This window comes from Polypterus senegalus, chromosome 1 (genome assembly GCF_016835505.1).
Source record: "Polypterus senegalus isolate Bchr_013 chromosome 1, ASM1683550v1, whole genome shotgun sequence".
In the NCBI taxonomy this organism is placed as follows: domain Eukaryota; kingdom Metazoa; phylum Chordata; class Cladistia; order Polypteriformes; family Polypteridae; genus Polypterus; species Polypterus senegalus.
Window position 1 is genome coordinate 180,795,016 of NC_053154.1, and position 23,797 is coordinate 180,818,812.

Here is a 23,797-nt window from a genome sequence, read left to right on the forward strand (position 1 = left end):
TTAAGAATGGTAAATAGTCTTAACACTATGTAAAATACTTAATAGCTATGCCTAATTTGAAGAAGAAAACACTTTCCCTGAAAGTAGTTTTTCTTCCCGAAAAAATAAGTGCCCGAGTAATTGTTAATAAAAATAATTAATTTTTCAAGTTTAGTGGATTTAAAAGTAGTTTAACTGGACTAGTAACAGCATCTTTTGTAATAAATTATATTTTTTCTACTTAATTTTGTATTGTTACAATTATATTGTGCTAAAATCTCCTCCCACAGTCCAAAGACATGCAGGTTAGGTGGACTGACCTTATTATATTGGCCCCTGATATGTGTGTGTATGTGTGTGTTCACCCTATGATGGGCTCTGGCCCTGACCAGGGATTGTTCCTGCCTGGCACCAGCTCAGGCAAAAAATAGGATCAAGTGTAAAATGTCAATGTTACTTTCTAAATACAAATTTGAAACTTAACTAAATGTAAAGCTAATGTGAAAAAAATCTTTCTTGATAAAACAGGTTGGTAGAATATAACAGAAAATGCAAATGTGAGAATATTTTTTGTAAATGTTAGTGTTCTAAGGGGAATAGTTTAAGTACTCTTGTGAAGTGATTGCCTGATTTACATGTCTCTCTATTATATAAAAAAAAATCCTGGAACATGACTTAGATAATTTCAAGTCCGAGACGAGACTTTGTGCCAAGAGAATTAACCACGCCCACTGTTCACTCACCTCTCAATCGTGTGAATGCTTTTATCAGACACAGTTCCTGTACTCTCAGCTCTTATAAATTTTTATGGTTTCCTCATTTTAATACAAGACATACAATCTATTTGTTTCCTTCGATGTAGCCCTTTTCTGGAAAATAATTTTCTATGTTTTAGATGAAACGTCAACAACTAAGCGAAGAAGAAAGGGCAGCACTTTGAAAAAAGGCCCAAAAGTGTTGGAGAAAAGAATTCAAAAAAGAAAAATAATAATCTAAATGCAAATTCAGAAAATAAGGAACGTTCTAATCAGCCCAGACCAAGTAATATTGAAAACCTAACAGGTCCAAGTCGGGGCGGAAATAAAAAGAGTAGAAGACAAAGTAGAACATCGAAAGAGGTTCAAAAATAATGGCGCTATACACATGTTATACAGGTTAGAGATTATGAAAAGTACTAAAATTCGAAAGTCTCAAAAAACTGATAGTAAAGATCACATTAGTGCTAACAAACGGAAATTATTACTTAGTGAAATAACGGAACAGTGAAAAGAGATTAAATATATATGGACATAGGTGATATGACAGAAGTATGTAGATATTTATCGGCTTTAAACTTTAAAATCGGAGACTTGTAGATTGTCTAATTCGTGTTGCCATCAGGTAAAAGTAGTGTTTCTTCCCAATGAAGAGGCGTATCCACGATAAAGATTTGTTATTTGGTGAAAGTGAAATACACATACACTACAGGCAACATATCAGAATCTACAAAAATCTGTTCACGTTCGCATCATTCAGTGCTCAAAACGTAGATTTACATGATTCAGGACCATATGCTATGAGAATCTGTGGTTCCGCCAAACAATTAAAGCTGCTACAAGTTTAATTTCAAAGAAACCACAATTTGGTCAAGTTTACATTTATGATCATCGATAATGCTGGGCGGTATGACCAAAATTCTATATCACTGTATTTTTCAAAATTATACCGGTTTCATGGTATTCAACAGTATTTTTTTTTCCTATGCATGGGTGGTGGATGTTAACCACATTTTCCACTGCAATTACTGCAGTAGACTGGCTAAGAATAATCTATTCCATTGTCATGAGAATTGTTCATTGTACAAAAAAAATTTAAATACAATGCAATTTATTTTTGTATAACCCAAAAATCACACAAGAAGTGCCGCAATGGGCTTTAACAGGCCCTGCAGAGCAGAATTTAACAGTAGAGGATACCACATAATATGAATTGGATTTGTTTAGATTTTATTGTGCACATAAGTATTAATACAGGTATGCAGGCCCCATAAAGTGATACTGTAGGGGGGGGTCACTAGTGAAGAGAAGGAATTACATTGCATGACAGTCAAAATATAGAACCTTTTTATTGAACAAATTTTGCAAACAACTTAAACTATAATTTTGACAACATAGGTGCTTGTCAAAAGTTGTATTGCACTGAACAGAACAGGTCTTAGAAATGGAATAGTAAATAATTTTTGTAAACCAACTACACTTCGTTAATGTTAAAAATCTCTCTCCACTGACATATTAAAGTGACTTTTTAAACAACTTTACCATCATTAAACTGCATAATATTTAAACTAATAAATATAATAATGCAACTTCCAGTAATAATATTACTTCAAGGCTTCAAGCCCAGGTACATTACACAGTATTCACCAAATAAAAATAAAGTAAAACAAGTGCAACTTGGTGATGACATCTTTACCAACTGATCCATCATTAAGATAAATTGCAAGGTGGGCTGGCTGCCTGGCTATCTATGTGAGACAGGTGCGCAGGGGTGACGTTGCAGTGACACGCAATATGGTTTGTACCTCGTGTCATCATAAGTGTCAGTCATCCCAAACGAACATTGCCAAGGGTGCATCAGCTACAAGAACGTGTCCAGCACCACGATCAGATGTTGCCTCATTTTCGACCTCCACCTCCACCTCCATCACTTGTATTAAAATCGGAGTCCGACGAATCACAGTCCGATTCAGAGATCATATAAAAAAAGTTATTAATGGATTTGGCTTTGAGCATTTACTTTGGTATCTCTCCACATGCCATTTTAGAAGCTGTTTGCTCTTCACTACTCACGCACACGCAGGGAATCAAGGTCAAATCAACAAAGCTAATTTTCCTTCTAAGAAAAGCGTATCGAAAAGAGATGTAACAACAAGATCACTGATCTCTATCGATTGCTAGCTAGACAGACATCTCACGACGTGGGAGTTTCCGGCAACGTATTGTACTGCATCGCTCGGCCCACAGAAACGTTCGCTTGCCATGCCAACTTGAAAATGTATATTTTACACAATTTCATATAAAGTATTGCTTCGCTTTCAACATCATAACTTTGAAAAATCTAAGTTGAACCATCGTAACTTGGGGACTACCTATACTGACATAATAGAGACAGTAGAAAACTGATTATACACACATTCATTGTACATTTCTTATTACTATGGTATGTTTTTAATACCATTACTTAAAACAGTTCATTTTAATAACTATTACATACCTATGGCTGTGTGAAGTCTATGTTCAAAGCACTGGTACTCCAAAGCATGTTTGCAGCTAAGGTGGTGCAGCAAATTGCTCGTGTTGCCTACTGCGGACAACTTTAGCTCGACAGCATTTGCAGTAAATAGTGGTTTGGTCCACATCCTACCTTTTAAAACAAAAGTATCTCCAGACAAACACACACTGCTCCTTTTATCAGCAAAATTGTGTCATCATGTTCAAATTTATCATCTGCTACAGCTTCAGTTTCTAAATGTTCTTCACCGCTCAATACCTCCACTAACGCATGTACTCCGTTGCATGCCTGTTTAGTGGTGTAGCAGTGAAAAAGGACCCCCCTTAAACAGTTTTCCACTATGCCACGTTCCGAACATTGTGTAGGCTATTTAAACCGGTGCTGCAGTATAAGAAAAATCCATGAAAAATCCATATCATAACAAAAATAAAAAACGGTTATCGGTATGAACCGGTATACCTCCCAGCACTAATCACGCATAAGAGTTGCAACATAGAATCGAAAGAATTAAACGATCGGACATATGAGAAATTCTACAGCCAATAATGGATACAAATCCATACGTCCAAAACTATTGCACTTTACATAAAATTTATCTGAAAAACATGGACAAAAAAAAGTTTTCTTGGATTTCTATATAAATCTGAAAGATTATGCTCACATATGTAATATAACAACATGTGACAAGTTGTAAGCAAAAATTCAAAAGACATAGATATCAAAGACAGAGCTGATATTCGTGTTCATCCAAAAGCACAGCACGATTCATTGCAAGCGGCAGATCCGGGAAATGACTAGTGCGTAGGGCTAGTATTAAATAACCAAATCTTCATATTACCTTTATTACATTTGTATGTTTATTCTGGGTGACATGGTGGTGCAGTAGTAATGCTGCTGCCTCATGGTAAGTAGAAAGTCCTCCCCGAGTGGAGTTTGAATTTTCTCCCAGTGTATGTTTTCCTCCCACAGAACAAAGACAAGCAGGTTAGGTGAACTGGCAAAGCTAAATTGGCCGTATTGGCCGTAGCATGTGTTTGGTATGTTCACCCTGCAATGGACGGGTGCCCTATCCAGGGTTTGTTCCTGCCTTGTGACCTATGTCAGCTGGGATACATACTGGCATCCCCCCCAACCCCTGCAGCCTTGGTCTGGAGTAAGCAGGTTAGAAAATATGACATGTTCATTCTATTTATTTATAGTTTGTAATAAATTTGTTATGGTGATCCTGATACTGTGTTGAGATATTAGTTAATTTAACTCTTTTAGGGCGGATGTCAACTTTTGTCGACAGGAGGGGTTGAGGGTGCATGTTTACAAAAGTTGACATCCAGAGGTAGAGGGCGACAATCAGCTGTTAATAGCGACAAAACTCACTGTAACATCACAGGTAGGGATGGGTACCGGTGTCCGGTGCCATTGTGGAACCGGTGCTGACATGAACGGTAGTAACCAGACCGAAAAGCAGCGCACAATTCTGTGCTTCATTTCGGTGCTTTTTTCCCTGAAAAATCCATCCAATCACTTCCTTTCCAAGGATAGTAGGCGGGCCCAGGTATGTACGGGTTTTTTTTTTAGAGCAGAGCTAAAATGCCGAAGCTGAAGCGCTCGAGAGTGTGGCTGTACTTCACAGCAAAAGATATAAACTCAGCAGCCTGCAACAAATGCTTAAAGGTAATAATGTGCAAAGGAGGTAACACCTCAAATCTAATGAAACACATGGCGTCGCATGGCATTTTTTTAAAAGCCGAAAAATGCACCGCATTTGATAACTTGCAGCAAGACATCACACCGAGCACATCTACTGCGGGTGTGGTGCCTGTTCTCGGAGTTAGCAACATCCAAGAACCCAAGGAGGAGAGTCCGGCCCCTAGCCCTGCCAGTGTAGCAGAAATAACTGATGATGATGATGGCAGCAGCACCCGTTCTTCTCTGGGTGAGTAGCTTAATGTTGTTCGTGCAATTTACGTAGGCTAACCACGTTATTACATTAATGCATGCAAGGTGAACTAGCAAACACCGTCGTAGTTACATGCGGCTGTCTTCTTGTTTGATGGCAGATACTCCCTTCACCCTGGCCAAAAAGGCTAAAATGACGAAAGAAAAAGTGGACAAAATTCATAGGGCAGTGACAAAATTTATAGTCAAAGATCTCCATCCATTTTCAACGGTGGAGTCACCATCATTCAGGTGAAAAATGTTGTATTACTCTTACATAAAAAAAAAAAATACTGTATAATACTGTAAAGTTAATATGTTCATAGCTGCTTAGCTTTGTAAATCTTCTCTAAATATTATAAGTAAACTATATTTGAATAAAAGGTGAGCTATATGTTTTATTTTTTATCTGGAAGAAAAAATTAATGAAAATTCAAATGTATTTTCTGTTTATTCTGGGAACTGGTTTATATGTTTTATTTATTTTATCCGAAAAAAAGAATTAAATTTCAAGTCAAAAACACTTTCCTTTTTTTTGAAATTTGTTTTTTGTTTTGTTTTGTGTTTTTTTTTTTTAATTCAGGGAGATGTCCACTGCCCTTAATCTAAGGTATCAGCCCCCATCGAGGGATGATCTATCCAACACACTTGTACCTGCTTGGTATTGCGTGGAGAAAAGCAACCTCATCCAGAATTTGGCACAGGTTAACAAGGTCGCTATCACCTGTGATGGATGGACCAGTATTGCTCAGGACCATTTCCTCACAGTGACTGTTCACTACATCTACAAAGGCAAAATCAAGCAGAATGTGCTTAGCACTGAAGCAGTTTATGAGTCACAAACAGGTCCAGTTGTCGCTAAAGAAATATCAAGTGTTGTGGAGCAATTTCACTTGGGAGGGAAAATAATTGCTGCCACTGTAGACAATGCCTGCAACATGGATGTTGCTTTGAAAAAATTTGACTTTTTAAAAGTGGGATGCTTTGCTCATACCCTCAACCTGGCCGCACAAAAGGTGTATGACATTCCTGCAGTTTCCAGCTGGTGTGCCAAAATCCGTTCAGTTGTGGTGTGGCTCAAACGTTCATCCTTGAGCAAAACTGTGCTCAGAGAAAAGCAGCGAATCCTGAGTAAGTAGCACATGTAGTTACATATCAAGAAGTATTGTTATTAATATTACCTTTTTTATAGTAATTTAAAATATGTTTGTGTCTATCTGTGCTTTAGATTTGCCAGAGCATAATGTCATTCTTGACGTTAAGACGCGCTAGAATTCTCTCTTCCTGATGGTGGAGAGATTTATGGAGCAGTTTGATACAATCCAGGCAGCTGCTCTGGATCTACGGCTGAGGAAGCCTATGGAGAAGGATAAGTAAGTGAATGACATGAGCATCACTTGCAAGAGCTAAATTACGTCAGTTACCTTTAACATTTTGAATATTTTTCAACAGGCTAGAAAGGTTCACGCACACCGATTTAATGAAGGCAGAGGAGTTTATTAAGTGCATGCAAGTCCTGTACACGTCAACCATGTGTGTGTCAAGTGACAAGTCACCCACATGCAGCCAAATTATCCCCACCCTGGCCAAGCTGGAGGCACATTTCAGACGATGTGATGAAGACAGTGTTTTCACCTCTTCAATAAAAGAGAAAGTCTGGGGTAGTCTGCAGAAAAGATATCAGGTATTTGCAGACAATATCAATGCGCATGAAAAATAGGGTTACCTTTTTTCAGTATCAGCTCCTATGTTATATCTTGTTTTACTTAAAGGATGAAAACCTTCAGAAATTTCTGAAGGAGGCCACAATGATGGACCCACGTTTTAAAGGCAGGCTAGGTGGTGAGGCAGCTACTGACATCTGGGACAGGTTGCAGAAGGCAGCAGTTGCAAATGCCACAGCAGCAGTTGCACAGGTATTTTCATTGTGTGTGTACAATCTTGTCCTTTTGCATCATGATGTAGTTTCTATGTTGAAGGAATGCTCTTTTACTATCTGTGTCTCCATAGCCTCCCACTGAGGACCCCAAAGCACACAGCGAGGTGGATGATGCGGACATGGACAAGCCAGAACAATATGTAATTTCAGATTTTTTCTAACACAACCACTACATTCTAAAAGTGATCTTTATTTATTTTGCAAACCTCACACATCTTTTTTTGTTGTTTTTCAGCTAAGTAAGGTCCAGAAGTCACCCTTAGAAAAGCTGTTTGAGGATGAAGACAGAGAGCTTCAACAGGCTGCTTCTCAAGCGGGTAGAGTCTCCCCTCAATCACAGAGCAGGTACAGAAGGAGCTTCAAATATACAAAAGACTGCCAGGAATTACCTCTGGACAAGACCCTGTGGCCTGGTGGTGGAGTAAGAGGGATACACTCCCCAATTTATCTGCCCTATCAGAAAAATACTTGTGTGTCCCAGCGTCATCAACGCCTTCTGAAAGAGTTTTCTCTTGTGCTGGGCATGCCATCAGCGAAGAGCGATGCCGTATAGCTCCAGAAAAGGCTAATATGATTATCTTCTTGCAAAAAAACTGCTAAACATCACAGGTTTCATGACAAAGTTTGTGTTTTCAATTGTTTAAGCACTGGTTCCAACCAAAGAAGTTATGTTTTATTGACAGAAAGGGCTAGGTTTGTTATAATTTTGTTTAAAAAAAATTACTGGGAAAAATAAAAACGCAAGAGGTTTTTGGACGAAGTTTGTGTTCTTTATTTTTTTAAGCACCGGTTCAAGCACCGTTTAAGCACCGGCACCATTTCAAAAGTACCGTTTTGGCACCGGTATCGGATAAAACCTAAACGATACCCATCCCTAGTCACAGGCATTCCCTCTCTGCTTGAAGGAATGTTAGAATCATTGACTCGGCATCTAATACTAATACTTGCATGTGCGTGAGTTATGAAATGTAAAGGCAAGATGGCATTGACATCTCACGAGGGAGCGAAGCGAGTGCTGAAAAGAAAATACTTAGCAGACAATGTTTTGCGCATTATTGCCGAGTCGGACTCTGATTTTTCAGAATCTGATTTTGTTGACGGTGATCAGAAGATCAAGCAAGAGAGTGAGGAACTGGTATTAGCTGATTGGATACCAGCCGATGCCACCCCAGCTGATAGGCTGCCAGCTGAGCGCATTCGCGTAGCCGATGTAGCTACGGCAAGGTTCGTGTGGGAGGAATAACCAGACATTGATCCGTGGGAGCCAAACCAGCGATCGGACTTCACAAGACAGCATGGCTTGCTGTTGGACACGAAAGATTACCTGCTGCAGGACTACTCCAGGCTGCTCTCTCCTGATGCTGCTTTTCAGCTACTGTCAGACGAGACAAAGGTATGCAGAGCAATTTTTTGAATCATGGGCTGCGCTTGCAACGTATTCTCGTTTTTCAAAGTGGAAACGCACAACAAAAGACAAGATTAAAGGCTTTGTTGCATTACAATTAGAGATGGGACTAGACTGGCAATATAACTTCAGGGAGCATTGGTCTAAATGTGCTTTGTCCCCTAGTGGCTTTGGACAGGTTATGCCGCGTGATAGGTACATGCTGCTGCAAAGTTTTATTCACTTCTGTGATAACCAGAAGCAAATCCCAAGGGGTGAGCCAGGCTATAACCCCATGCATAAAGTTCAGTCCCTGCTTGACATTGTGGAACCAACATACTGTATAAACAATTTTATCAGCCTGGCAATGATGTCTGTGCACGAATCTATGATAAAATAAAAGGGACGTCTTTTTTTCTGCCACTATATGCCAGATAAGTCCACAAAGTATGGAATAAAAGGATTTTCTACTGGCAGAAGCAACCACTGGTTTCTCCCTGAAAGTAATTACAGTGATTCCTCGCTATATCGCGCTTCGATTTTCGCGACTTCACTCCATTGCGGATTTTAAATGTAAGCATATCTAAATATACATCACGGATTTTTCACTTGTTCACGGATTTCTGTGGACAATGGGTCTTTTAATTTATGGTACATGCTTCCTCCGTTTGTTTGCCCAGTTGATTTCATACAAGGGACGCTATTGACGGATGGCTTAGAAGCTACCCAATCAGAGCATGTATTACGTATTAAATAAAACTCCTCAATGATATACAATATGCTTCCCGCTCAGTGCTTGATTGTTTGCTTTTCTCTGTCTCTCTCACTCTCTCTGACATTCTCTGCCTGACGGAGGGGGTGTGAGCAGAGGGGCGGTTTAACTAGAGGATACGGACGCACCTGTAAAAAATGCTGAAAGACTACCTTCACATTGCTCTCTTTTTTGCGGCCTCTTTATCGCGGTGCGCATACTTAAAAGCCCACGTATTGATTTTTTGATTGTTTGCTTTTCTCTCTCTCTCTCTCTCTGACATTCTCTGCTCCTGACACGCATTTTTTTGAAGAGGAAGATATGTTTGCATTCTTTTAATTGTGAGAAAGAACCGTCATCTCTGTCTTGTCATGGAACACAATTTAAACTTTTGACTTAAGGGTGTTATTTCATGTCTAGAGGGCTCTAATAATGTTTAACAGTGTGGGAGAATTTATAAGGGCTTAAAATATATTAAAATAATCATACAAACATATGGTTTCTACTTCGCGGATTTTCACTTATTGCGGGGGGTTCTGGAACACAACCCCCGCGATCGAGGAGGGATTACTGTACATATACAGAAAAGTATTTCTTTCAAAAACAGAACTGTCCCTTGACAAGTCAGGTTGTGCTGGAGCTGCTTCAGGGCTATGAACATTTGGGTCATGTTGTGTACATGGACAATTTTTATATAAATGCCCAGAATTGTTCATAGAGCTACAGAGCAGGGGAATTGGAGCTTGTGGCACAGTGAGGGTGAACAGGAGACACATGCCTTCACAGTTGAAGCCAGAGAGGCTGAAGACAAGAAAAGAGGTGACAATATGGTTTTCATACGGGCGGAAAACTTGGTGGCAGTGGCATGGCACGATGTCAAAACGGGTGACTTGTCTCTCTACAGTACACACTAACAATATATGTGAGAAAGTGCAGTAATAGACAATTGAAAAGGAGGCACCAGTGCAATTTGCTGCTTTAAGCAATCATACTTTGCTATGTAACATCTATGTGATATGTATGTGAAATCATATAGTATACAGGCTCATACAACATGCAAAACAGTAACATTTGTCAAACGTAAATATTTTTGTGTTGATTTGATTTTTTTTTTTAAAAAGTAAATTTTTGGAAAAATATTCTGCCCTGGGAGAAAAGAAACAAAAAAAATTAGTCCTAAAAGAGTTCAATACAGGCAGATTCATTAACATAAGCCATTCTAAAACACTGTCATTATACAAAACATTCCTGAGCTCTTTAAAAATAATGCTCAGTATTAGAAATCACACACATTCAATGCTTGTATCATTATAAACTTCAGAAACAGTGGTATCACTAGTGCTGGGTAGTATACCTGTTCATACCAAAAACTGTTCTTTATTTTTGATATGGTATGGATTTTTCTTATACCAGAACACCAGTTTAAATAGCCTAAACAACATTCGAACATGGTGCAGCGGCAAACTGTTTAACACTAGAATTACCAGAGCCTACTTAAAAACTCGTAATTCCGTCCCACCTTAAACTGCTTCTTAAATCTCTTCACACCTCTCCGCAGCCCTTTGTCTTCTAAATGTGTTGATAAAGAGAAGCTCGGAGCAGCCGGCTATTCCATCCCCCACCAATTTAGAACGTGCACGAACTTCTCTCAGCTCATGCCTTGATTGAGTATCTGGGAGTGAAGTGGAGTTTTAGAGTGGAAATAATAGATCGTTGTTTGGAACACACGCATTTCATGTCTGTTCCGTTTCTACAGTAATCTGTGTCAACACATTGTTAAAACAGAAACGTTTTTATATTCTAGTAGTAGATGACAAAATGTAGGCATAAACTGTATAATGTATGAAGCCTGAAGTCCAAATAGCAAAGAAACATTTTCACAAGAATAACACAATTGCACTTTTATTCAAAAATATAACTGCAGAAACAAAAGCCACCTAAACATGTGACATTGACACTCCTTTATTGTAACTGCCTCCGTGGCTCAATAGACTCACCCCCCGCTTGGGAATCAAAAGGTCACGAGTTCGATCCTGTGCTCCTCCGCTTGAGAAGTAAACTGCTCTTAGTCTTACTGTTTTAAAATAAAAGCATACATTTGATTTCAGTATGTAACAGCCGGTGCAATTTATGATCCTTGTAAAGGCTAGCTTTTTTTTAATTCACTTTTCATTCTCTCAGTCGCTTCAGAATCAATCCATACAACCCCATCTGACACGGCTGTTTTCACTAAAGACGCGCTATAGCTCTGCAGTGTACCACGATGCATACTAACGCCAAACACCCTCAACCCAGGAACATATATTGGTGTAAAGTATAACAAAAGTGCACTTTTATTCAAGTGCACTTTTTCCATCGCCTTTTCCTGTAAGAAGCAATGTACACACTTCTCTCTATGCTGTGGTTTCTATTACACACCTGAAAGAAAGAGACAATACATGTGAAAAATAATCGCACTAATGCAATATTATTTGAAAGCGAACAGCGTCAGATCGGGTGTGAATTTAGGCAGGAACTGGAAATTCTCTGTTGGGACCTTCCCCAGGGAAGAAAGTGCAGTTTCAGGTGCTCATTCAGTGTAATAGAAACCATAGCACAGAGAGTGTGTACACGGCAACAAGTACACGTCGTAAATGTAGGGACGGTCCTTGGGTGTGTGGAACTGTTAATATTTGAATGTGATGATTTTATATAGCACGGAATGAAAATCTGCACTTCTTAGCATTGCACCATGCAAGCTGTCGTATCAATCGCCTACTGTAACTTGCTTTCTTTTTCTTCGGTTATACAGGTAGTTTTGAATAAAAGTGCACTTGTTTTGTTTGCGAAATGAAGTGTCTGCGTGCACTTTTTGTGGCATTACACGTGTATTTTTGAGCATGCCCTTTGAGCAGTATATAAAGTATTGAAAAGTATAACAAAACAACGGGCAGATGGGGAGTGTCTGATGATTGCATATAGCGCCGGTTACTGCTCTTTACTATTCTCTCCTCTGCGTGCCGGAGTACAAAGAAACAGAATACAGACTGCCTTCTTCGTATCTCACCGTCACTTGATTTTCTTTTTATTCAGTTTTATTGAGTGTTCCTGCCAGTCCCGCATGTTGCTGTATGCTGGATATTTTCACATGTATTGTCTCTTTCTTTCAGGTGTGTAATAGAAACCACAGCATAGAGAGAAGTGTGTACATTGTTTCTTACAGGAAAAGCGATGGAAAAGTGCACTTGAATAAAAGTGCACTTTTGTTATACTTTTACACCAATATATGTTCCTGGGTTGAGGGTGTTTGGCGTTAGTATGCATCGTGGTACACTGCAGAGCTATAGCGTCTTTAGTGAAAACAGCCGTGTCAGATGGGGTTGTATGGATTGATTCTGAGCGCGACTGAGAGAATGAAAAGTGAATTAAAAAAAAAAGCTAGCCTTTACAAGGATCATAAATTGCACCGGCTGTTACATACTGAAATCAAATGTATGCTTTTATTTTAAAACAGTAAGACTAAGAGCAGTTTACTTCTCAAAACGGAGGAGCACAGGATCGAACTCGTGACCTTTTGATTCCCAAGCGGGGGGTGAGTCTATTGAGCCACGGAGGCAGTTACAATAAAGGAGTGTCAATGTCACATGTTTAGGTGGCTTTTTGTTTCTGCAGTTATATTTTTGAATAAAAGTGCAAATGTGTTATTCTTGTGAAAATGTTTCTTTGCTATTTGGACTTCAGGCTTCATACATTATACAGTTTATGCCTACATTTTGTCATCTACTACTAGAATATAAAAAAACGTTTCTGTTTTAACAATGTGTTGACACAGATTACTGTAGAAACGGAACAGACATGAAATGCGTGTGTTCCAAACAACGATCTATTATTTCCACTCTAAAACTCCACTTCACTCCCAGATACTCAATCAAGGCATGAGCTGAGAGAAGTTCGTGCACGTTCTAAATTGGTGGGGGGATGGAATAGCCGGCTGCTCCGAGCTTCTCTTTATCAGCACATTTAGAAGACAAAGGGCGCTGGCGGAGAGGTGTGAAGGGATTTAAGAAGCAGTTTAAGGTGGGACGGAATTACAAGTTTTTTCGTAGGCTCTGGTAATTCTAGTGTTAAGGGGGGGACCTTTTTCACTGCTGCACCACTAAACAGGCATGCAACGGAGTACATGTGTTAGTGGAGGTATTGGGCGGTGAAAATGGACAGAGAACATTCCTAAACGGAAGCTGTAGCAGAAGATAAAGTTGAACATGATGACACAGAACAACTTTTGATGAAAAAAGGTGCCATGTCTGTTGTCTGAAGATACTTTGGTTTTAAAAGTTTGGATGTGGACCATTATGTTCAAATATGTGAATACTGTTTCTATAGTAGTGGATAATACTGCAAGCCAAGTTGTACTTGTTTTATTTTTTTTTCAATACTGTGTAATGTACCTGTTTACTGTGTGATAGTGTGACAATGCCGGTCCCCAACAGACTCCCTTTACCCACATGGGAGTCTGTTGAACCAACACCGTCAATAGTTATGACCAAGATGAGCTGAGAAATTTCATTGAAGCCAGGAGATGGTGGAAAGTGCTTTTGTTAAAAACAGTCATAAATAAAACCAAAAGTGCCCATTGTGCAGTGTTCAGAAAAATACAGTACCCAAAAAAATAGCAAATCCATAAAACCAGTGAAACGTGGGGATAAAATCTATTATAAATAAATCCATTAAAATGTAGTCTCTCTCTCCTCGCCAGATTGCAGCACACCACCTTCTGTCTCCACGGCTCACCCTTCACTGGTGTTGCTGGCACAGCCTTTGCAGAACGAACTACTTTCTGCCAAACCCTGTCTTGGCTGCCGCCACATTGCTCAGCCAGTCCATCCGAGGTCGGCACACCTCCTGTCTTCCTTCGCGCTCATTCAGTCGCTCCTCAGATCCATTGGGAGGTCTTACATTTTGCTCGTCCCACTCTACACGCTTAGTCAGTGGATGAACCAGCCCCTAGATGGCCTCAGCCTGCGCTCCCTCACAGAGCCCCAGCTCAAGCTGTCTTCACCTCCCTGGTGTCTGGATTGTCTCCCATGACTGCCGTTTCCCTTCTTTAACATCCTTGTGTTCTATTTTTTCTTTTTTCCTTCCCCCTATCCTGCCAGCCCATAAATATATGTCTCCGTGGGAGCAGCGCCTTATTCACACGACGCAGTAAGCCAATGAAGCAATTGAGAACAATCGGGTGCGACTTGCCCCAATCACCTTATCAACTCCCCATGGTCGTGCAATCATGCCCACGGAGAGGGACACGGCAAACTGGATTTAAAAATTGACTTTTTTTTTTTTTTTTTTTTTTTGAAGCCGCGGACCCACTATACCCAAAATAGCATTATAAATGCAAGTTTTGTTTTATTATTTATGTATATAGCTTAGCTTGAAGCAAGGTCCATATTAATGCAACTGCCTAAATGATGGTTCAGTTGGTAAAGATGTCATCACCAAGTTGCACTTGTTTTATTTTATATTGGTGAATACTGTGTAATGAACCTGGGCTTGAAGTTTTGAAGTAACAGTATTATTACTGGGAGTTGCACTATTATTAATTTTATTGTTATTATTTATTATTTAAATATTATGCAGTTTAATGATGGTAAAGTTGTTTAAAAAGTAACTAACTTGTCAGTGGACAAAGATTGTTAACATTAACAGAAAGTGTAGTTGGTTTACAAAAAATATTTACTATTTATTCCTTTTCTAAGACATGTTCAGTGTAATACAACTTTTGACAAGCACCTCTAGATATTTTACTAAATCTAAATGCCTCTTTGGATGATTGACAATATGTTGTCAAAATTTTAGTTTGTCTGCAAAATTTGTTCAATAAAAAGGTTCTATATTTTAACTGCAACTGTCATGCAATGTGATTCCTTCTCTTCATTAGTGCCCCACTCCTGGAAAACTATGACTTTATGGGGCCATGCAAACCAGTATTAATACTTGTGTGCACATTAAAAAAAAAATTTTGTACAATGTACAATTCTCATGACAGTGGAATAGGTTATTCTTAGCCAGTCTACTGCAGTAATTGCAGTGGAAAATGTGGTTAACTCATGCATGGGAAAAAAATACTGTTGAATACCGTGAAACCGGTACAATTTTGAAAAATACCATGATCTAGAATTTTGGTCATAGCGCCCAGCACTAGGTATCGCACATCCTTAATAAGCAAGGCCTTAGCTGAAAGACGGCAGATATGTTGCTCCAAAACCTGTATATGTTGTTCAGCATTAATGGTATCTTCCCAGATGTGCAAGCTACCCATATCAATGCATCCCAGGCTATCATGAATGCTGGCTTTTGAACTGTGTGCTGATAACAAAAAAGATGGCTCCTCTCCCTTTTAGCTTGGAGAACACAGTCCATGTTTTATAAAAAGAATTTCAAATTCTGACTCATCACACCACAGGACAGTTATTTATTTTGTATCAGTCCATCTTGAATGAGCTTGAGCCCAGAAAAGGCTGTGGCCCTATGTATTTGGATCACGTTTATACATGGTCTCTGCTTTGTATGGTGTTCACAGACAATGGTTTTTGTAAATATTCCTGTGTCTATGCAGTGATTTCCACTATAGAATCACATCTGTTTTCAACGCAATGTCACCAGACATTAAAGCCATGCAATATTGGTTTTCGACACTTGCATTCACTGAATCTTTTAAAGATTACATACCGCAGAAAATAAAATCCCTAAATTCTTTGCAATGTTGACAAGCATTGTTCTTAAATTGTTACGCTATTTGCCTGTGCAATCTTTCATACAGTGGTAAACGCTTCCCATCTTAACTTCTGAGAGATCCTTCCTTACTGGAATGCTTGTTTTATACCTAATCATGTTACAACTAATTATATTAATTGGCATCAAGTCTGTAGGATGTTCCACCAGGTGCTTTTCAAGCACTACACAACTGTTTTTTGTTGCCCCTTGTCAATTTTTTTAAACATACTGCTGGCATCAAATTCAAAATAAGCATATAATTTTCAAAAACAAACAATTCTCAGTTTTATGGATTTGATATGTTGTCTTTGTACTATTTTCAATTAAATATACAGTGGAACCTCGGGTCATGACCGTAATTTGTTCCAAAACTCTCGTCGTAACCCGATTTGGTCGTGACCCGAATTGATTTCCCCCATAGGATTGTATGTAAATACAATTAATCTGTTCCAGATCATACAAATTGTATGTAAATATATTTTTTTTTAAAAAGATTTTTAAGCACAAAAATAGTTAATTATGCCATAGAATGCATAGCATAACAGTAAACTAAATGTAAAAACATTCAATAAGACTGAGAAAACCTTGAACAGAGAAAAGTAATATTATAAGAATTCACGCTATAGCCTTATGAACTGCTCGCTGTAAACACTTTTTTTTTACATGAGTTTTAAGCACAGGGAAAAACATGAACATCTGAAAAATCTGTAATTTAATAAACAACCAAGAAAAGTAACATTGCAACAATGCACGCTACGAACCGACTGCTGTAAACAGAAGTGAAGTGGAGGTTAAAATCCAATAGAAAAAAAGTCTTCATTGAATGCAACGCTCGAATCAGTCTCTTTAAAAACAAGCCCGGCGCATTCTTTAACTGCCTTCTCGACCGGCCAGCCAGACCCAACCCCCCCCCATCAACCTGGGGTGTAGTTAAAAAAGAAAACAAAGCACCTAGAAACCCAGAACTGTCAAATATAAATACAAATAGTCAATATAAAATCCTCATTAAAATAAACACTCAATCCTGCTTAGCCCAAGCCATGGTTGCAAGTTGCTCAAGCTTATTCTAACAGCACTGGGCAAAAAGCAGTCCTGGATGGAGTACCAGTCAATAGCAGAGCTGATTTAAGCCCACACCCCCAAAATTTACATGAAGGTCAGCTTTGGATTGCCAGTTAACTTATATACATCATTGAAAATGTCTATGAAAATCAGGAACGCTTGTAAGAAAATCCATTCAGATAAGGAGAGAATGTATAAACTTCATCAAATTCACAAAATCCCAAGAGAAGGATTAGAGCTCCTGTTTATGGAGTGGGACATTAATGTTTATGGTTATACCATAAGTTTATTGTTGGGTTAATAATTCAATATATTGCATTGTTATTTATTTGATTTGCTGTGAAGTCGTGTCTCTGTGTGTGGATTGTGCGAGTTGGGCGAATGCTGGGTGTGTTCCTGGAATCTCTACAAAAAAAAATAAACAATTCACCATCCCTTCCATGTGTGAATATGAGTGGCACTGAACCGCTACAGGGGTATAAGAAAACTCGGAGGCCTTAAAGTAAATCATTTGGTAGGCAGCAATGGCTGACTGCTGCATTTAATTATATTATTCTGCATGTACAGGAATCACAAAGATGCATGCAAGACTTAGAAGGGGAAAGCCAACAGAGCCAATATGAAACAATATAAAGCATCCAAAAACATATTAGCAATACGAGTTCCCAAAAAGCATCACAAAGCTTAGCCTGACCCAAAAGTAGGCTAACAATTTCAAAATCTGTCAAATATTCAAACAGTTCCCAAACAGATTACCTTACAAGACAAACATGCTCCAACAAAATGTTTTACCTAGTCCAAACTCTCATGTGCCACTTTGTGAGTCTCTTAAGGTTGGTCAACTTGCTTTGAAAACATTTTTATGTTATATGTGATTTACCTGGCAATATTTTTGCCTTGATTCTCACATATATCAACTGGAAAGTATACCAGATCTTGACCTGGAAAAATGACACCACTGCTGACTATAAAAGAATTCAGGACTCTGCACTTTGATAGGGCATCAAAAGTGCTGCAAAGACTCTGAGCTCTGAATTTTTCTATAAAGAAAAAAAAAATACTCCCTTTTACTTGTCATAAGTTCCTGTGCTGCTTGTTTTTCTTTTTTTAAAAGCAAGTATATTGTTTCAACCATAATGTCCACAATACAGAAAGAAGGATATTACATTGACATTTTATGTTGATGTTGATCAACAAATATACTCAAGCTGCCACTTATCAATTTTTGTCTGCCTTTGGGGATAAAATCTTGGAAATGTCACATTAAAATGGCCATGACCATATTACGAATCTGTAAAAGAAAATGACAGACCACCAGATGTTGTTTTAGTCCAAACAGAATAAAGCCAGGATTGACATCAGAATCATATTTTATCATCATACTACTTGTGCCCAAATGGTGTAGTTTCCAATTTATTTATGACATTTCTTATACTATTTACAGATCTGTAAAGGAAAGTAGAAGATGGGTTACAGCACAATGTGTGTGTGAAAGAAACTCATATGTTCATGTCAGTATAAGTAAAATGGTATCTAGTTGAAAGTAATAATTATGCTGTTATGATGTGATCAACAGCAGATGTGAAACTTTCATACCGAGAGAATTACAATGACTCATCACAACTAGTGTTTTTTAATTCAGTTAAAAATAACGCAAGAAATACCGCTGCGATACTCCTTTGCATGGGCTGTACTTCATGCTCGGAGTTATTCAGATTTGCATTGCTGTTCTTCAGTGTTGTATTTGTCACTGGTGAGTTTTCCTATATGGTAATCCTGAATTAAATGGGCTAGGAATCAGTAGTACAAAAAATAAAATCTGGAAAAAAAAAAAAAAACCTCACTCAGTCCAAGTTTGTTATTTAATGGGACTAAAATGAGTTCATATAATTTATTGGCACACATATGCAGCTAGAAGACGACTTGAAAGTTTATCTAATGGTAATTCCCCCCGCAAGCTCAAGGTTGGTACTGTTGCCTAATGCTTCTCCTCCTTTCTCCAGTACAGATCAGACAACCAGCAGTTGTAGGGACATTACTTCTGAGTCACAGGTTTCTGGCCCCATCATTTTCAGTTAGTCTGTTGTTTGACTATAGTCTGAAAGACCTTATTTTGTTGTTTTTTCTTTTGTCATCAGTTATACTGGGTACACCTTTGACGTGCCTCAACATTTTATCTTGTTTTGTCATATCTTACAATTTCATATACATATACTGTATATTGTGACCACCGGGAGCATTGCAGTACCCCAACCCTCAGACAACCACACAGATACAAGTCCCAAAATAAATAAAAGGTTTCAAAAGCGGCATAAAGCAAAGTACAATTCTTCTTCTCTCCCTTTTCTTTACCTCCACACCTCCCAGGCAAGCTCTATCCATCCTCCACACACGACTCCAACTTGCTTGGATAAGGTCGAGCAACTCCTTTTATCTTGGGCCAGGGACTACTTACAGTGCCAGGGCATAACCGAACGGAAGTACTACTGGGTCAATCGGAAGCCCCATAAAGTTGAGCACTTAACTGCCTGCAGCACCATCTGGTAGCATCCAAAGACCCCAGCAGAGCTGTCTCACTGCACTACAGTACTCAATATTCCCTGCAGGAATCCGAGTGGGTCCAGAAGCCCAGGGATGCTGCCATCTAGTGGGTCAGTGAAGTATACTGCTTTGAAACAGAACCTCTCCCAACCCATCTGTTACATTGCCTTCCCTTCCAGTAAAAGGAATAAATCCCAGCTGGGACACCAGCCCATGCATGTTGGCCTTTGCAATAAAATAAATATAAAAGTAAATTTTAGACAGACACACACTTATCAATCCATCCACCTTATGCCTTGTAATAACTTGTCGTGAATGTAAACCTAAAATAAATGGCAAGTTATGGCCAGCCTACACCAATTTCTAACAATCGATATAGAGACAGGCCCAATTAAAATTGCTATTATTCATCTTGCCATTATAACTTACTATTATATACTGTGAATGCAGAACCACAGGGATTGGCATCCCGAAGGAAATGGACAGCAATTTCTTGCCTGATCACGAGTCCATAAGGGGAAGTTATGAATGAACAGGCATCCCGGCAGGATGGATTGATGGTACCTTTCCCGGTTGGGGCCCATAACGAAGGACAGAGACTGCTTCCCAGAACCATGCGTTTCCCCATATACACAGAGGGGTAGCATTCCTCTGGTGGAACTCCTACTGATACACCCACAGGACACTTTTGGAGTTGTAGTTCTGATGGGCAACACTGCTGGGGCGCAACCAGAGGGAGCAGCAGCGGAACACCACCAGTACTTTTGGGAGCTCTTGCCTGACCAGGAAGTGCATCCAAAGTGCAATGCTGTTGCACTGGAAGTACTTCTAGGTCCAGCATAAAAGGACCTGCCTCCTCTACATCAGGAGTCAGAGTCGGGAGGCACTGGATGACACCCGCAGAGTAGTGGTGAACCACTGCTTTATTTTTTCCAGTATCTAACTGTTCAAACATTTGAGAAAAGAATTGTTTAATAAATTACCTTTTCTGCTGTTAGGTCAAACATATGATTTATTAAATGTTAGGGGAAAAAAAACAACCTGCAAAACAGAACAGTCTATAGTTCCCAAAGATTGTGCAATTGCAACATCTATTAGAAACACAACAACATGATCATTCCTAGAAAATTAGCAACATTTTTCAAGATTTAGCCAAAATAGATAGATCAATTGTTATATTACCAGCCTCATTCATGAAACGCTTCTCTTCATAAACACGAACTATTTTCAATAAGAATAATATACGGAAAAACTGAATGTGGTAAGTGGAATATTAATAGTGAGACGTGTTATTTGTAAATCAGATCAGTCTCAATGATTACTGCTTTTTTCATTCAATTTCTCCACAATTTGCTTGTTGAATTCCATCAAAATATGCTTGTTGTTCTTTCACAGTGGCAGGCTATATACTGTAAAGAAAAATATGATCCTTATCGACTACATGATTTATGTCGCCATGTGCACGTAATGAATTGATTCACTGACATTTTCTGTTCAGTAAATAAAAAAGATATACTGCTTAACATGAATATTAAAATTTAAAATCAAATATTCTTTGCAATATCTTTCAGGATACAGAAGGCTGAAGCCTTTTTTTTTTTTTTATATGGCCACACTTTCTATCCATTAGTGTTGACAAAATTTACGCATAAATGGGCTGCAACTTGTGATTTTAACTAAGTCCTCTCTGTGTGGAGGACTGTCTTTGACTAGCCAGTAGAGGCTGGAAACAGTATGGTCCAATTTCCATCTGCTCGATCGACATTTATCATAAAATGCATTGTACAGAAAACGAAGTTCACATGATCCTGTGTTGATCAATGTCTTGTTCACATCACGTAAAAGCTTGGACTGTAAACAAGTTAAACACTTTCCAGTTAATAAACTCTGCATCTACATAAATAGTTGCCTCTTCTCCACGGTTACAAATCTTCAGGTGTATATCGATTTGTATGAGCTGAATGATTAGTAGTCTCATCAAAATGAAGGACATTCCCAGCTTGTTCAGAGACTTCTCCGGCAAGCAATGACTTCTAACAAGGAGCAATATCAAAAGTAGTAAAACAGGCACGCTGTTTTACTACTTGAAAATTTAGGTGGGATTTTACGGTCAGTGAACATTGTTTTCAATAGCTATCCGAGACTGGTGTACAATTTGTAAGAACAGTGCAAATCAAATACTTTCAGCACCTACAAATCTTCAGTAGACAGTACATCAGTGTTGGACATGGATTTCTTTGTTTCTCTGGCTTCTTCACTGCATAAGGGAATTGTACTAACCTTTGCTGCACTAGCTGAAGAGGAGCTGAATGTGGTGTAAATTCCAGTCATTTTATTTCTGCCTTCTCATTGTCAATGTTTATTTTACATTTTCAGTGACTTGCTAGCACAGCTTCAACTATTCCTATTCCTGTCAACCCTTTTCTTCCATAATTTACATTTTGCATGTCCTCCGTCTTCATCTCTATGGAGCCATAGCTTGTATTTTGAGCTACATTTTTTTGTATGAAAATGTGCTATATAAATAAATGATGTTGTATTTCTCATTTGTTTAGCAGAGTTTATCGAACACATATTTACCTAGAATTTTGGCATATGCATTACAGATCACTACAACTGTTGTGAGATCTCCTAACATTAATGAATGTAATCCTCTTTTGAAGATTTTGCTAATTTACAAAATTACATGACAGAGAGGTTGCGAGGATGCGCAAGATATCAGCTAATTCAAGCAAAACTTGAATTTTCCTTTATTTTTGTTCTCTTTTATACAATTTTATCAAACCAAGTTTTGTTTTTATGATTTAATTTCTATTTCCCATTTAACAGGGGAGAAACAAACAAAACTCTCACTCAATCAAATATTCAGAAACTCCAATCAATTAAAACTACAGTTTTCTGGATGATAGCGGTTCTACTCAGAGGTTCTCATGTATTTCTAGGCTGTCCAACATCAACTCTGTTTAACAGTTCTAATTACCTGGGGCTCATAATGTCACAACAACAATATGGATTCTCATATTACTATTATTCTTCTTCTCTCTCTATTAAAAAATGTTTTTCTTTATGTTGCATTTTGCTTAGCTGAAAAAGGAAGATATTAACTTGAAGCTGCTTCAAAATTAGTGAATGTGTCCTGTGCTACCAGGATAGCCTCCGAGCTCCCCTTGAGAATTTCAATATGAAGCTTTAAAAATTAGATGCATGAATGATGTACTTATAGTGAAAATATACATTTTACAAGTTTTGTTTGTTTTTTGAAAACCAAATGTCAACTTTTAGATACTTAGCTTGCCTAAGCAATATAGCGCTCACTTCGATTTTTCCTCACCCTGCACAGACTCCTTATCTGGACTCTCATCTGTCTTCTCATTCCTATGCTCCGTTTCATTCTCAGAAAAGTGATAACATCTCACAGACTTGATCGTCTGTTAAACCCAGGTAACACAAAGGAATGCACCCTGAATACTTCCAGTGAAACCTGTGAGAACATTGCTGTATTTTTCAATCAAAAAATTAATGATATTAGAGATAACATAGTATATGTCCCCAACACTGCAGAACCTCCAAAGCCCGGGTACTCCATTATAAACAAATTAAATGCTTTCACCAGGATAGATTTACCTGAATTACATAGTATAATCTCTCAACTGAAACATTCCACCTGCGTCCTCGATCCATTACCAACAAGGTTTTTCAAATAAATATCAGGCGTGCTAATTGACAATACTCTGGACATAGTTAATTCGTCATTAGATACGGGGGTCTTTCCAGACTGTCTTAAGACTGCTGTAGTTAAACCCCTACTCAAGAAAAATAATCTCGACCCCTCTGCCTTTGAAAATGTTAGACCCATCTCCAACCTGCCCTTCTTAAGTAAAATTCTAGAGAAGGCAGTCATTTTGCAATTAAATGACCACCTAAATAAACATGCTATTCTTGATAAATTTCAGTCAGGCTTCAGAACAAATCACAGCACAGAAACTGCACTTGTTAAAGTAGTAAATGACTTGCGGGTAAATGCAGACAGAGGCCATTTAACTGTTCTTATCCTCTTAGATCCGAGTGCTGCATTTGACACCATTGATCACAATATTCTTAGAAATCGCCTTAGTCAATGGGTGGGCCTCTCTGGCAGTGTCTTAAATTGGTTTGAATCCTACCTGGCAGGTAGAAAATTCTTTGT

General features: G+C 38.5%; 2 protein-coding genes across 2 annotated transcripts in view; one reads left to right on the forward strand and one right to left on the reverse strand.

Annotated features, from left to right (window-relative positions):
* The window catches only part of LOC120535839 (CD151 antigen-like), a 145,327-nt gene that overhangs the window by 92,403 nt on the left and 29,127 nt on the right, over window positions 1–23,797 (reverse strand). The gene's annotated exons all lie outside the window — the stretch shown is intronic.
* LOC120539106 (E3 SUMO-protein ligase ZBED1-like) lies at window positions 4,837–6,456 on the forward strand. The gene is made up of 4 exons (XM_039768914.1): window positions 4,837–5,182; window positions 5,307–5,436; window positions 5,768–6,315; window positions 6,413–6,456. The coding sequence occupies exons 1-4, from the start codon at window positions 4,837–4,839 to the stop codon at window positions 6,454–6,456; spliced, it is 1,068 nt and encodes a 355-aa protein (XP_039624848.1).

Excerpts from the sequence above, each read along its gene's own strand:
- LOC120539106 (XM_039768914.1), top strand. The coding sequence starts at position 4,837 with ATGCCGAAGCTGAAGCGCTCGAGAGTGTGGCTGTACTTCACAGCAAAA. Across the intron at positions 5,183-5,306 it reads CAGCACCCGTTCTTCTCTGG|ATACTCCCTTCACCCTGGCC; the intron begins GTGAGTAGCTTA and ends GTTTGATGGCAG. Across the intron at positions 5,437-5,767 it reads GTGGAGTCACCATCATTCAG|GGAGATGTCCACTGCCCTTA; the intron begins GTGAAAAATGTT and ends TTTTTAATTCAG.